At 34.7% G+C, this 15003-nt stretch overlaps 1 protein-coding gene across 1 annotated transcript in view; it reads right to left on the reverse strand.

Moving 5' to 3' along the window:
* HMCN1 (hemicentin 1) overlaps nt 1-15003 on the reverse strand; it is a 467592-nt gene that overhangs the window by 129770 nt on the left and 322819 nt on the right. The window contains exons 41-46 of the mRNA XM_008072785.1: nt 10940-11115; nt 7829-7925; nt 6674-6796; nt 5816-5977; nt 4104-4385; nt 3709-3876 (exon numbers count right to left, since the gene is read on the reverse strand). Of these exons, the coding sequence (XP_008070976.1) occupies nt 3709-3876; nt 4104-4385; nt 5816-5977; nt 6674-6796; nt 7829-7925; nt 10940-11115 (1008 nt within the window). The remainder of the gene's footprint in view (nt 1-3708; nt 3877-4103; nt 4386-5815; nt 5978-6673; nt 6797-7828; nt 7926-10939; nt 11116-15003) is intronic.

A 15003-nucleotide genomic window follows, 5' to 3' on the forward strand; every position in this document is an offset into this window, starting at 1 on the left:
AAAAGAATAAATATAATACTAGGTAGCAACAGGCAAGAAATGCAGTTTCACAGAGAAAGTGATGTTCGACCATAATCTCAAAAGGTAAGCATATTTAAGTACACGAGCTGAGAGATGCTATTGTGAGTAGAATATGAATGAGGAGATAAAAGGGAAAGTAAGAGACAAGGTTAGAGGGAATATGACCACATTCAGTGGGTCCTTCAATGCTATGCTAAAGAATTTAGACTCCATTGTGTTTTCTAAAGTCTCTGAAAGTGTACAGACTAACAAAAAAGGTCATGATTCATTTGTGCTTTAGAAAGACAACTGTGATAAGAGGTTTAAGATTTCCAATCTGCCATTGAAATATAAATCGGGAATGTCAGAGAGAGTACTAGACCTGCAACCCAGATTTGGGTGACATCAATTCAAAGGGGATAGATGAAACCATGAAGACTGACTAGTAGCTTTCAACTGAGTTTCATGGAATCCTAGAACTATTTATATCAAAGGTTATGGGGTCACTTCATGCATGCTGCCATTGTCTCGTTTTACATTTTGAATTTCTATGTAGCATTTCGTTATAAGAAATATTCTTCATCCAAGAAGTGCATGTAGACTGAGTGAATCTCTAATATCCTGAGGGCTGTAATTTGGAGAGAAACTCTACATAAAGATAAAGGTAGAGGAGCCAGCAAATGAGATGAAACAAAACCCGCAGAGAACTAAGAGTCACACTGAGAATAGAGTTCTGGAAACCATTTGAGGAGTAAAGTCAAAGAAAACAGCGTAAGTAATTTCTTAGATTTTGTAACAATTTTCTAGCATCTGATATATTTTTTGCTTAGCATCCTGAATTTGAACTAAGAAAATGTAATAGTTAAACATGAAATGTTCATGTACATATTCACCTGGATCTGGTTTACCAGAGGTCGCCATCTGTTTTTTGTTTGTTTAAACACAACTAGCTGACACGGGACGTTTTCTATTAGCAGCATTCCCACCCTCAACCCACTAAAAAGTAAACTTAATAGTAACCTATTTAGACAAAGCAAATTACCTGAATCCAATCTTGTTTCCCCAACTGAATTTAAGTAAACAAAGGTGAATACAGAAATTATCTAAACATGCTAAAAACAACAACAACAAAAAACCTTGTGTCAATTAGGAAAGAAGTCAAGCATTCACTACTACTTCAGATTAGTGAGACCAGTATGAGTCTAGTTGAGAGATATTAAAGCAAGAAAACCTTTATGAATCATTGCTGATTTTATAAACTTCAACCTCATAAGTCTTATGACCTTTCTTTTCTCTTTGTTCCCTGGTCCTCTCACTTAATCCAGTGAAAAACAAAAATGGGTCTGACAGTAAGCTATACTTATATGGAAATGTTTCTTGTACTTATTAAGTTTTTATAGCAGTTATCTGTTCTTGGCAGATCACTTCAGAACAATGATAGAGTCTTCACCAAAGGACTGCTTTCAGAAAAGCTGTAAAGTCTCAGGAGGACTAGCCTTAGTGAAACAGAAGCGTGTAGGAGATCAAGGACCAAGCAAGTCATAAGCCATTCATTTGATTCTCATTTATCTATTGCACAAGACACATGCTCGGATCGTAAAACTGAATGACTCTTTTGGCAGCACCACAAGGTAAAATATTTTTAATGTGTTCACTCAGGGATCTCCAGCTGCTAGTCAAGCAAAACAAAGCTAAATAAAACCAAACACTAATCTTGTAAATCTGTAACAAGCCAGAGTATATCATTTTATCTTGCTTTTTTCATTTCCAGGAGCTCTGATGCAGTTACTATATTTAATAAGAGTTCTTACTTACTCAGCAATTGGACATTTTTTAAAAAGCCAAAAATATGAGTATAACTTTAAGCCAAGAAGATGTGTTCAGGTTTTTGGTAACCAAATTTTAATAAAATCTTTGTCATTGCTATGCACTTCCTAGATTTAGAGTCCTGTGAAAATGCAAAGTAAGGTCACAGAAAAGTTTTCCAGGACAGGGACACCACAAACTCTTCATCAGACTGTCTATGGCAATAACTACAAACAGGTATTGAATCCTTACCATAGCAGCAAGTACTGTGTTGACTGCTTTAGACACATGAACTCATTTCATCTTTACAAAAACTCTGAGGCAAATACTATTAACATCTTCTCTTGATAAGTGATGCAGCTGAAGTTAGTAAAGTGACTAGCCTTAGATCATAAATATACCATGCTAGGCAATAAATGTGGCTAATAGCAATGTGCATTCTTCTTCAAGATTCTATCATTTATAGAACAAGAAGCCAACCCTAGGAAAGAAATCTTTTCTGAAAATGCCTTCAACAGTGGTAACTTAAACCTTGAACTGATTTAGGGCCAGAGCGCTTACTACCACTTAAAGTAGTTCATCTTGACTTTAATCAAGCTAATTTTTTTTTGGTAAGTTGCTTATATTCAGACCCAAATCTGACCCTAAAATCTTCCAAACACTGTCATTACTTTTAACCTCTGGAACTAGACAACACCAACCTAATCCTTTCTATACCATGGCTCTTCAAATAGTTAAATTTAATTTGCATTATATACCAAATAAATCACAAGGCTTATTTTGCTAGGTTAAATACAATGAGACATATTAATTATTTTTGCAATTATTTGCCTTCTTGGTTATTTTCTTTAGAAAATATTATCAATGAATCTTTCTTCTAGTCTTCCTAAGATTAGCTAAATCTAGGGTACAATTGATCTCTAACTTTTCTTATTAGAGAAAATATAGTTTATTAACATGGAAAAATATTGCATTTATTTTCTTGATAATCATATTATACTATCAATGCATACTGAGTAATTAACACAATCTAGGATTTTTTTCTTACTAAAAATTCTAAGGTTATGCCACACCATAATTTCATTATTGGTTTTGACTTGAAGTGTAGGGTGATTATGAACTAGCACAAACCTAGATAAAAGGCCATCACAAGCCTTATTTAACTTTCATCTTGTTCATCTTGTTAACTCCAAAGTTCCAACTTAAGGTGTGTTTGAATTTGGATACTTTCATTCAACATATTAGGCATTTTTGAAGTATCCAAGCTTTTTACTAACCACAAACCTGGCAAGATTATCTTCTTAGCCTGTATCCAAGTCAGTACTAAAATGGGCCAAGTACAGATTCCTGTGGCATGCCTCAAGAAACCTCACCACAATTCTATTGATCCACAAATGACAAGCTATTCAGGTTTTTCTACATAACTATACAAGGAATAAGCTGAATATCTCTTTTAAAATAAGGTTTTAGCTCATAAGAAAAGATCCCATTTTAGAAATATAAAAATAAGTTGAAGCAGTTAGTTACAGGATATGTTATATAGCATGATTCACTACAACCCCTGAATACAATTTCAACATTTCCTTTAATTCTTCACTTTTCAAACTGGCAGGTATTCATTGTAGCATGAATGCCTCGATATCCCATGATTTAAATAATAGGTAGATGCCAAGATTTATTTTTTAAAGGGTCTAGAGATATGTAGAGATTTTTCCCATTTTCATATAGCTTCCTATGTTTTCCTAGATATTTTTTCTTTATACGAATTATGAGTATAATAGTAAGCAGCTAGGTTAAACACAACAGCAACAATAAGAACATGGAGAGATTTTAAGCCTATTAAGAAGAAAATGTGGCCATATAAAGTTAACAAGATTATCAGGCTCCTAGAATTTCTAGTACCTGAAAGAATCCTCACAGAATTGCTAAGGCTGACGGGCCACCCATCTTTAAGCCAGGTTATTGAAGGTAGGGGAATTCCTGAAGCTTCACAAGTTAGGGACACGGAGTTCTTCTCCACTACACTGATATTTTCAGGTGCCCCATGGTTTCCTATGATGCTTGGAGGAACTGTAAGACAAAATCAAAAACAGGAAATGGAAAGGAATGTATTTTATATGTGTGTGTATACATATATAACTTTTAAATAAATGAGTTATATATATATATTTATCTATAAATAAATGACTTTTAATACTCGAGGCCTTCATCTCCTATCCAAGATTATACTCCTAGAGTACACTATTAGATTGTATCAGTGTATACTAGAGAGCTCTATTGAGTCTCTTTCTGCTTACCATGTACACTTAAGTCATATTTTCTGTCCGACATTCCTGCTACATTCATAGCAACACACACATAGCGGCCAGTGTCAGATACGTGAATGTTCTTCAGCTGAAGAATACGACCTTCATCAAATATTTCTACTCCCCTTGCCTTGGCCAAGGGGCGTCCATCTCTCATCCAGGTGACTGTTGGTTGAGGAATACCCTGCACCTCACACTCCAAGGAAATACTCTTCCCTCGAGTCACAATAATTTCAGTAGGTTGGCTGCCACTGTTGGTTATCGTTGGTCGAACTGGAAGGAAAAGATAAAAAGAAACAAAATTAAAAAAGAACCAAAAAGATGTTTGTTCTGAGTCTTACATAAGAATATTCATCAGCCAAAATTAAATACTTTTTTATGTTAAAATATTAACTACCAAGAAAAGACTCTAACTAACAGATATGGGCTAACAGACATGGCGTTAGTGTATGAAGAGGTGGAGTTTCTACTCCAATGTTTCTAGGTGGATTCATACCTAAAATAAAGCTATCAACACAGTAAGAAGAAAATAATGCTGTGTGTGCTAACTTCCTGCTTTTGAAAAGTTGTGCAAATGTTTGAACTTAACACTTCTAGCTCTGCTTTACATAAGTCTTCCTAGTACTAATTTTGAAATGGATATAGGAGTCTAGCTTACAACTCAATGTCTGTTACCAACTCCTTTCTTTCTCCTACCTTCTACTACGGAAACTGAAAAAGCTAAAACTGTTTCTCAGTCTTCTTTGAAAACTGAGGTGACCACATGAATAAATTTAGGCCTATAAAATCCAAACAGTGGTCTGCTGGGGAAAACTTTTTGCTCTCTTGGTAAAAGGGAAAGAATTCACCACTTTCCCTCCTTCTTGCCTTCAGTGTGAACTTTATACTACAGCTGCAGCAACCATCTTGAGACCACAAAGAAAGACCAGGAGAATCCCAGAGCCTCTGTCGATATAATTAAGTTGCTGACCAACCCAGGGACTAATTTCAAACTTCAGGCATTTCATTATGTTAGAATATAAACCTCTACTTGTTTAAATCACTGATAGCCAGTTTATTGTTCATTGCAGCTGAATTCAGCTAATAGATACTGATTCTAAGAACAAAAATGTGAACAATTCTAATACATATTTGTGTGGGAAAAAAAATGGACCAGTGTGAGTAATCCTGTGTTCTAGTGCAAGTTCTACAAGCCACATCCTTAACCAGATGGAAACCTCTTTGAGCTCAAATTTCCACATGTTCAAAAGTGAGACAATACTTGTGTCTTATAATATAACAGTTCACGTAAAGACTAATTGAAGTAATGTGAACATTTTAGGCACTTGATCTTATACAAGTTAAATATTCTTTAAAATACAATGTTTTTACATGTTGTAAATATACCCTATGGTGCAACGCTACCCTTTCTCCCACCACATGTCCACTATTCTCCTCCCCCAACAAACTACAGCCACATTGATTTGTCTGCCATTGGTAAGCTGGTACAGAGTGGTTTGCTGTATTGCTAAATAAATAATGGCTAGAAAAAAGTAACTGCTCTCTGGTTACGTCAGCACAATTTAAATTAGTGGGTCATATGATAGTTATATTATAACCATACTACTTTGAATGAATATTAATGACATGGAAAAAAAGTAGAAGAGAAGGATGAAAAGATTGTTCTAAAAATTGTGTCAAAACCTGGATAATCAATAACTTACTGTAAACTTGTAGACTGTAGTCTTTCTTTGTGGTTCCAGCAACATTTGATGCCACACATGTATAGAGACCTGCATCAGATTTTTCAGCAATCGAAATTTGTAACTGCCTGCCTCCAGATAAAATTCTAACTCGACCCACAGAATCAGCCAGTACTGGAAAGCCTGCCAAAAAAAAGGCAGAATATGAGGCAGAAATAAAATAAAATAAAGCATTTTATATGCATACTCTAATAAGTATTTATATTTACTTATTTACTTCCAGTTCAATAACAAAAATGGAAATGATCTTGTAAAATAATCCTGCCTTAGGGTGCAAAGGGAGGAAGGGTTAAAATTTAGATGAACTGAAAATTGAGATGATCTGTCTGATACGTAGTGGGCACAAATAAATAGTTGTTGACAAATAAATTGAAAATCTGTTCAATTGAAGAATTCAATTTTAATATACATTGCAAAACTGTCAAAAATACAGAAAAACATTGCTTTAGAAAACAGTTTTTAAATTTTATCTTAAAGAAAAAGTTTAGTTATTGAATGATGGATTCTTGATGATTATAGTTGCCCTATGATACACTTGATTTAAAAACAATCAATTAATGCAGAAAACTTACTTTTTCTGGGGAGCAGTTAATAGTATCAAAAATGAAGATTTTCAGCTGGATAGTGTAGAAGAATTACGTGTTACACATGTAATACAAAGCAATTTTGCTGTCCAGCATTTAGTATACACACTCCAGGAATATTTGTTTATAAACTGACATATTTTCAAACAAAATACATAATCATTTTATATATATATATATATATATATATATATATATATATATATTTTAATAAATTTAAAAGATGAAAACTGACCTTTCTTCTTCCAAATGAGATTTGGTGGTGGAATACCACTTGACTCACACAATAGACTAATGAGATTCCCTTCAATGACTGTAAGTTGAGCAAGTTCATCAGAACCATAAATATTTGGGGGTACTGAAAAAAAAGAAAAATATTATTTTTACACTTATTTTATATACAAAATTTTCCTAACAGTTCAAATGCAAGAAAAAAGGTTTCTACTCAAATGGCATAAGGAAAAATAAGTATATGAGGGTGACATAACATCATATTAAAAGTCACCTGTAAGCTGTAGAATAAATAGCTAACAGCAAACTTCCCATTTTCACAAATAGAAATTTAATTATCAAAGTATTTGAATGACTAAAAGAAGCTATGTTATTATAGCTTAAACAGCTAATAGCAGATTTCCCATCTTCACAGATAAGAAATTTAATTATCAAAGTATTCAATTGACAAAAGGTTATTATAGCTTATATAGAGCTTATATATAATATAGTAGCTCTTAAACAAACACAATTAAGTTAAGACAGCTTAATATGTTCTAAATGAATTTAAAGAAATATTTTATTTTAAAGGTGAATATGCTGGAAACGGGAGCAGTTTTAGCAGATAACCATAGCTGAATCAAAAGTTGTGATTATTCAATAGAATTAACTGAATTGGTAGTAAGCAGTAACATTTCAAGTAAGACTAGCTTTTCTCCCTAATAAACATAGTGATCCCATCTCTCACTACACAGTGCATGTGTTCTCTCCTTCCCTCCCTCCCTCCCTCTCTCTCTCTCTTTCATAACAGGGTTTATATACATAGTCTAGCCTTTTGACTTATTTTGAACTGACCAACCCACCACTAGTTCCTAGAGAAGGCCCAACCATTACAATATCCTGGCTGTGGAAGTTAACAGGTATGTTCCTCAGGCAGGTGAGGATATCATTCAATATCATAATTATAAGGAAGTCGAACTAAAGTTGTTTTTGAATGAATTATATGACTGATACTCAAGGCAGTTCAGCATCACCTAAATGTACAAATTATTGTCCATCTTTGTATTATTGTACCAGTTTTAGTTACATGATTGAATGCCATTTCAAGAAGTGACATGAAGAATAAAAGGTTAAACCCACAGGCTGCATCATTTGCTTTACAGGAGCTGATTACACTTACCCCAAATGTTGACATTATAGTTTTTCTCAGTTTTTCCAGCAACATTTGTTGCTTCACAAGTGTAGCGACCAGTGTCTTGAACCTGAGCATCTTCAATCTGAAAATAAAATTATGATTCGAAATCAAGTTTCTATTTCACAACTGAGTTTTTTTGTTGTTGTTAACACTAAGTGTTATCTCCTATTTTTCATTTTTATTCTGAAGAGTTTCAAATATATAAAGTTGAAATAAAAGAAAATGAATGGTCATTTGCCCATCACCCACATTCAACACTTAACAAGAGTTAACAGTTTTTATCTTTGTCATACCTTATTTTATTCTGGTTTGTATTAGTGGTTGAAGGTCTTGAAAGGCTTTTTACATACAATTAAGATAAAATAGTAAAAACAAATTTACAGTTTCTGATAAAGCTATTTAGGGCTTTAAGATATACAATCCTTATCTATCCAGGAAAGTGTTTAATAAAATAGCACTATTATTATTGGTTTATTATGTATATCTTTCCCACATGATGGTTTGTCAGCTTCTTTAAGCCAAGTATTATATTCAATTAGCCTCAATCTCCTAGTACCCAGTTTGATGCCTGACTGATGACTGAATATTGGTAATTATTTTTCATGTATTTATGTGCAACGTAAGTATTCATTTGATCATTCATTCATTGCCCATTCAGTAGTTATTAAGAACCTTGTACTAGGTACTGCAGGCAGAATATATCAAGAAATACAATGTAACATATGGTTTTGAATTTAAGTTTACAATCTAGTTAAGAATATAAAGCATGAAAACATAAAAATGAGTTTAATAATAAGGTATAAACAATAACACAGGATTAATACAAAAGATAGAGCAAACAGTATGTGACTTACTGCTAAATAAGTTTGCAATCAATAACTTATAAAACATTCAAAAGAAGGAGAATCACTGGAGTTGGAGTGATCGTTGAAAGTATTTAGTATAGCAGGAGTACACAACAGTAACTCAATAAACACTAATCCATTGACGCGAGCAATAGAGTTGGAATTAGATAAAAGCACACATGTAGTGGAGAACCAAAGAATATAAGATCTGAAAGGGTACTTAAAAATCCAACCTCTTCATTTTACAAACAAGGAAACTCAAATCAGTTGAGAGATCTAAATTGCTGTAAGTCACATAGTTAGAGGCAGACCCACTCAAATCTTGAGTTTCAGGTGCTTGAGGTTAGTAAGTACAGGCTTGCACATCTCACACAAAGAGTTAGGAGGTTAGAATAGAGAGGAAGGGCTAATATTTATTTTGCCTAGTATATGCCAGGCAAAATAAAATAGTAAGATTCTATTACTTGGTCTAGGTTAAAGATGCATACAAATGACGTGTGAATTGTAGTGAGTAACATAGTTTTAACTGACCAATTAGGTTTGAGTTCTGCAGAAGTTTTCATTTTATGGGTCTTTTCCCTACCCCCTCAATGGAACCTGTACACTCCATGGCGCCTGGCTTGGTTCCATGGTGGAGATAATGGACCCCAGGCTTTCTTCACCATCACCTGAAGAAACAAACTTCTGCACTCACTGAGATTTGCTTTCATACAATAATCTCCTCTATCACTCAGTCAGAGCTAAGGTTTGAAAATTTTACCAGATGCTTTCTAGAATGCTGGGCGCTGCCTCTGAGCATAGACAGTACTTTTTCTTTTTAAAAAATATGTAGCTAATTGGCTTATTCCACTTTTTTTCATCAGCGATCCTGGTATTCCTCTCTTGCCTAGCCCCATTGATACAGGATCATCATTCCCAAGATCTCTATCCTTTGCTTCTAGCATATACCTTCATGCTTACTCTCACTCACCTCATGCTTCTGTCCTCTTTGGAAAAACTGCCCTGCTTACTGCCTGTTAGCTATATCTCAAGGCTCTTCTTTTATCAGTACTAACTTCCTTTACCACTAGGCTAAGTGGTGGTCACTAGCAGGGGTTCAGAAGCTGTATTCCCCATGTTCTAATCCAATTTCTGGTCCTTAGTAACTCTGGGAAAATTACTTAGCCAGTCTTCTACTTTTTCAGTTATTAAGGGGATTTTATAAATATTCAGTGGTCTTTTGCCTCCCAAATCCTAATTTGTTAGGCTAGCTTTCAGTTTCAGCTATTTCACTCAAATCAATCTTTTCAATCTTATTTTCAAATTTTCATTTTGCTAAATTCTCTGTTACGGCCAAACTAGCCTGCTTGCTTCTCTTAATCAGATCTTTGTCTCATCCACCCTTAAAATACTATGTAATCTTCTGAGACTATTCTGGGCAACCAGAGCCCCACTTTTTGCTATCCCTCCCCCCAAATGTACTGTCTGTACTATTCATGTGGAAATTGACTCAGAATTACAGCACTTATTACATCTTCCAGTTGAACTGATAGTTAATTTTTAATATATTTATGTGAAATTGGAAGGCATCAAAGACATGAAATGTGTTATACTACAGGCCAGGTGCGGTGGCTCATGCCTATAATTCCAGCACTTTGGGAAGCCAAGGTCAGAGGATTACCCGAGTCCACGGGTTCGAGACCAGTCTGGGAAATTTGGTGAGACCTCAGTGCTACAATAAATCAAAAATTAGCCAGGCGTGGTAGCGTATGCCTGTAGCTCCAGCTACCCAGAAAGCTGAGAAGAAGGATCGCCTGAGCACCGCTGGTTGAGGCTAAAGTGTCCGGGAGCTTGCCACTGCACTCCAGCCTGGGCAATGGAGTGAGACTCTGACTCAAAAAAAAAAAAAAAAAAAAAAAGAAATGTGCTATACTTTTTTGCAGCCTTATCCAGAGTACCTAAAATAGATATTTGCTGATTGGTTGAATGACTGAAGATGAGACACTCCTTAGAATGTTTCTATATTTTCCAGGAAGCATTTTTTTGAGAGGGCTTCTGGATCTGGATAAACAATAAATATTTAAATCTAACTAAGCATAAATTTAAAAATATTATAAACCTTATAAACCTCATCAATAAAAGGGTTCCCAGAATTTTGTAAGAGGAAATTAGTACAACCCTTGTAAAAGACAGCCAAGTTTAATAATAATACTGAAACCATGAGCTAGCTTATAAATAATATAAGACAAAATAAATGAACCTATACCCTTACCTTTAACACACTTCCATTTTCAGAGATATTGAGGCCTGGTTTCTTCAGCAAAGGGCGACCATCTTTTAACCAAGTGAGAGTAGGTGGGGGAATAGCATCACTTTGACACAGTAACTCCACAGCTTGGCTAATGAGGACAGAGACGTTCTGTTCTTCTCCCATAATATTTGGTGGAACTAAGTGAAAGATTGGGTTTCTTTCAGGATAAAACTGGCCAGCACACTGTTCATCTTCATTACTCATCAAGACATATACTGAACCAATTATTTTATTGGTTCTTTTAAGATGTAGGATCACAATCATTCTAACCTACCTTCTATACATCATTTGGTTCAGACTCAAGTATTAATAAATCATTCATTAGTGTATCCCTGTTGAACAAAAACAGTTCTCACTAACTTCATTAAAATATGTTTAGAACTGTAAGTTCTTACCAAATGCTCAATTAAGAAACTTCTAGAACTAGACGTTACTGCTTAAGGTTTGCAAAGTAATAAATCATGAAATATTATGGAAACAACAATGAATTAAAAGCAAATACACTTTCAATATTTATGGTTAATTTTTGTAAAAGAAATATATTTCATAGTCACAGAGGCAAAATTAAAAAATAGACTTGGAGAAGATCATAGCGCTCATTCGGTACCACTTCACAGTGCAAAACATAAAATGGCTGACAAATAGGAGTTTGTACAAAATAATATGACTAATTGATGGCAGAGCTCGGAGCCTTCTGACTTGCAGTTAGTGCGCTTTTTGGTTTCCCATGGTACCTTGTCAACTTTCTATGGAATAAAGGCCATATGGAATAAGTGACACAATAAAAAACAAGCCAAATCAATGGCCAGCTGTACAACATACAACTACATAAAAAGAGGACATGAGTTCAAATTTTAATCCGATTAAAATTAGAATTCTTTGACCATAAGGTTTGTCAGATGCTGAAATGTGTTTTTGGAGAAGTTCAAGGAATCTCCTTCCCTTGGGTGTATTAAACAATAGAATAAACAATAATTTGTCTTAGATGGTTTAGGTACAGTCCTGCCAAGAATGACAGGGTGGGCTCTATAACTCCTTAAGGACTCTTTCAAGCCTGTATATATAATAATTCAGAAAACACAAACTAATGATGAAACCAGGCCTGTTATTAAAGGGCCACTTTGAAAAAGCACAAAGGGGAATTTACTTGGTCATTTCTCACTAAATTGGATAATTATTCAAGATTGTAGGAAACTTACCATATTTGTAGTTTTTTGTTTTTAAACAAGAAAGGTTAAGTTGTGCCAAAATGAATCCTAAGGGGCTTTGAAAATTTGGTAAAAATAAGATTGCCTTTGGTAAGAAATATTATCATCTGTTAGCCGTTGTTTCAGGCTTGATACCCCAGCATGTTGTAAGATAACACGTAACACAGTAGACTTTAACTACAGTAGTAGTATTGTGTTTTTGTAACCACGAGATTTCTCTGCTACTGTGTCTGCTACAGAGGGAAAGGGATGTGAATGAAAGGACACTTTCACGTGTGGTTTCAGGGTACAGGACTTATGTTGAACCCAAAGAAATGGGAGCTAAAGGAAGAAATACCCTGCACGATGGTTGTGATAGACCGATGGAGGATTCATGCAGAGATTCATGATGTTCCCTGTGCTAAATTTATTTGCACATAGACATCTGGCTCTTGATAAGGTTAAAGTATCTGTGGGATACAGAAAACAGTGGGATTGTTTTTGATATGTGACACATTAGATAAAAGATACACAATTTAGTCTGTCTGCGATTAAAACTGCTACAAAAATAGCACATTAAGCCTAATTAGTCCCACTACAATGAAAACAGATAGATTCACAAATCTTACTTAGAAGAGAATCCCTAACTAGGGCTTCACAGCTTGGAAGAAATTTCAGGTAAAGTTTAGTCTCTTTGGATAAAAAAAAAGTACCGTAACTGTATGAAAAATATGTTTATCTTAGATTATTTGTAAAATTTACAAAACAGCATGAGTTCCTTATGACTGTTTGCGGAAGTACAAGACAGAAACAATTCAAAACTGCAGACTACTAATTTATTTCCAAATATTTTCCCCTAAGTTCCTTTTCTTTACGGCTAAATGAGTTGAATCAAGTTCAAAAGGAAACCACATTTTTAAAACTGAGATAAAAATACAAAAACAATATTTGTTTAGGGGACAGAAATTAAAGCCAATCTAGTTACAGCCGGGGATATGTATTACAGAAACACATCTCTTTTTTCTGTCCTGTCTCCTATTTCCAATTTTTTCTGTTTAGTCTAAGAAGAGAACACAGTTCTACCCTTTAGATCCTCAGCTTCCTTAGATGTTATCCCTATTTTGCTTTGTGGTGGTGTTGCTTAGGAAAGAGTGTATTCTGGACCTGTTTCTCATCCTACGCATTATACTTGTGAAATTTAATTTCAGAATTGCCATAGAATTATACTTGCCAGGATGCTGAAAAATGTATAATCTCCAAGAAAATTATCCGAGCTTAAGTTTAAAGAAAAGGTACTGTAAGAATTCAAATATTTTAAAAACTCAATTCTCTTGTTTCAGTGTCTCAAGTTATGGCAAAGCATACTCTAAATTTACACCAGGAAAAACATTTTTTTAGTGAACTACTCCTGTGACTATAGGGAAAGCTAGTTTACCCACTGTCTACTCCTCCTACTCACTTCCCCATCTACAATGTAAATCTAAAGTTGATTTACCTCTGGGGATTGAGAGTTATTAGGCTCCAATTGCACACCAAGTGGCCAGGGTTATTACTTAAACATAGAAACATAATTTATGGAAATAATATTAATAATGGAGCATAGATTGGAAACAGATTTTAGATTAAAAATCCATTTTAATTTTACATTTTTCAGTAGCTTGCCACATATACATTTCAAATATTAAACACATATACACATTCTATAACATACATATCAGCTAGCCATTTGATATTTATACTAGAGGGAAGATTCTGATTTTCAGTCTAAAGAAATGATATGAAAGTATTTTAGCAAATGATAAAGAATGTGATGTATGTTTCTGTAATTTCTGGGAAATATCAACTCTTTATCATCTCCCAGGTCCACTCTTAACACTAGCCAGTGTAGAAGTGTAAGGAGACAATCCCAGATTTTCAATGCTGACTAAAACCCAATCAATATTGCAGACAATCTCTTCTTGCTTCCTAATGACTGAAGAAGCTATTGTGAAACATATTTATATTGATTGATTAATCATTCTCAAAGGATATTTGAAAATGGAAGCCTTCTAGTTCTTCATAAAGCATAAAAGTGGTCCATCTCAGGGAAAGAGTTAGAATTCCTGGGGTAGGGGATTATAGACCTATCCGTTATCTCAGACACATCCATTATCTCAGACACAATCCAGAAGCTGGGTATAGACCCATGCCAATTGCATCAGTAATGGAAGAGAAAGAGAAGAGAGATATATTTGGAAGTGTACTGATGCTACCTGGAACTTTTTACTTTAATTAGATATGTATAATATCCAAGTTGTAACCAGGGGCCGTTTTACTACAAAAAAAATGACCTAGTATATATTATTTTGATAATTAAATTTGCTTTGGCAGAATTATAAAGAGAAGCCATCATGGTCCACATGGTCTGGAGTTAATTAAAGAAAAAAAGTAACATTTCAAATAGGAGTGAATTATTTGGAAGTGAGCTACGACATAAAGGAGCAGGCCTGCATTCTGAATGAAACAGAAATTCTTCAAGAGGTCATAAAGAAATAATTTCATTATCCCATGAACTAAGGGATATAATGCAAATAAGACACTGATAAAAGCCTGAAATAATTCTTATTATAAAGGTAAAGTTGAAGCCGGGCTCGATGGCTCAGCCTGTAATCCCGCGCCTTTGGGAGGCTGAGGTGAGTGGATTGACTGAGCCCGCGGGTACGAGACCCGCCTGGGCAGCGAGACCTCATCTATACAATAAATCAAAAAATCAGCCGGGCGTGGTGGCGCATGCCCGTAATTCCAGCTACTCGGAAGGCTGAGGCGGAAGGATCGCCGGAGCCCAGCAGGCGAGGCTGC

This window comes from Carlito syrichta, unplaced genomic scaffold (genome assembly GCF_000164805.1).
Source record: "Carlito syrichta isolate Samal-C Ts95f unplaced genomic scaffold, Tarsius_syrichta-2.0.1 Scaffold315407, whole genome shotgun sequence".
NCBI classification, from domain to species: Eukaryota; Metazoa; Chordata; class Mammalia; order Primates; family Tarsiidae; genus Carlito; species Carlito syrichta.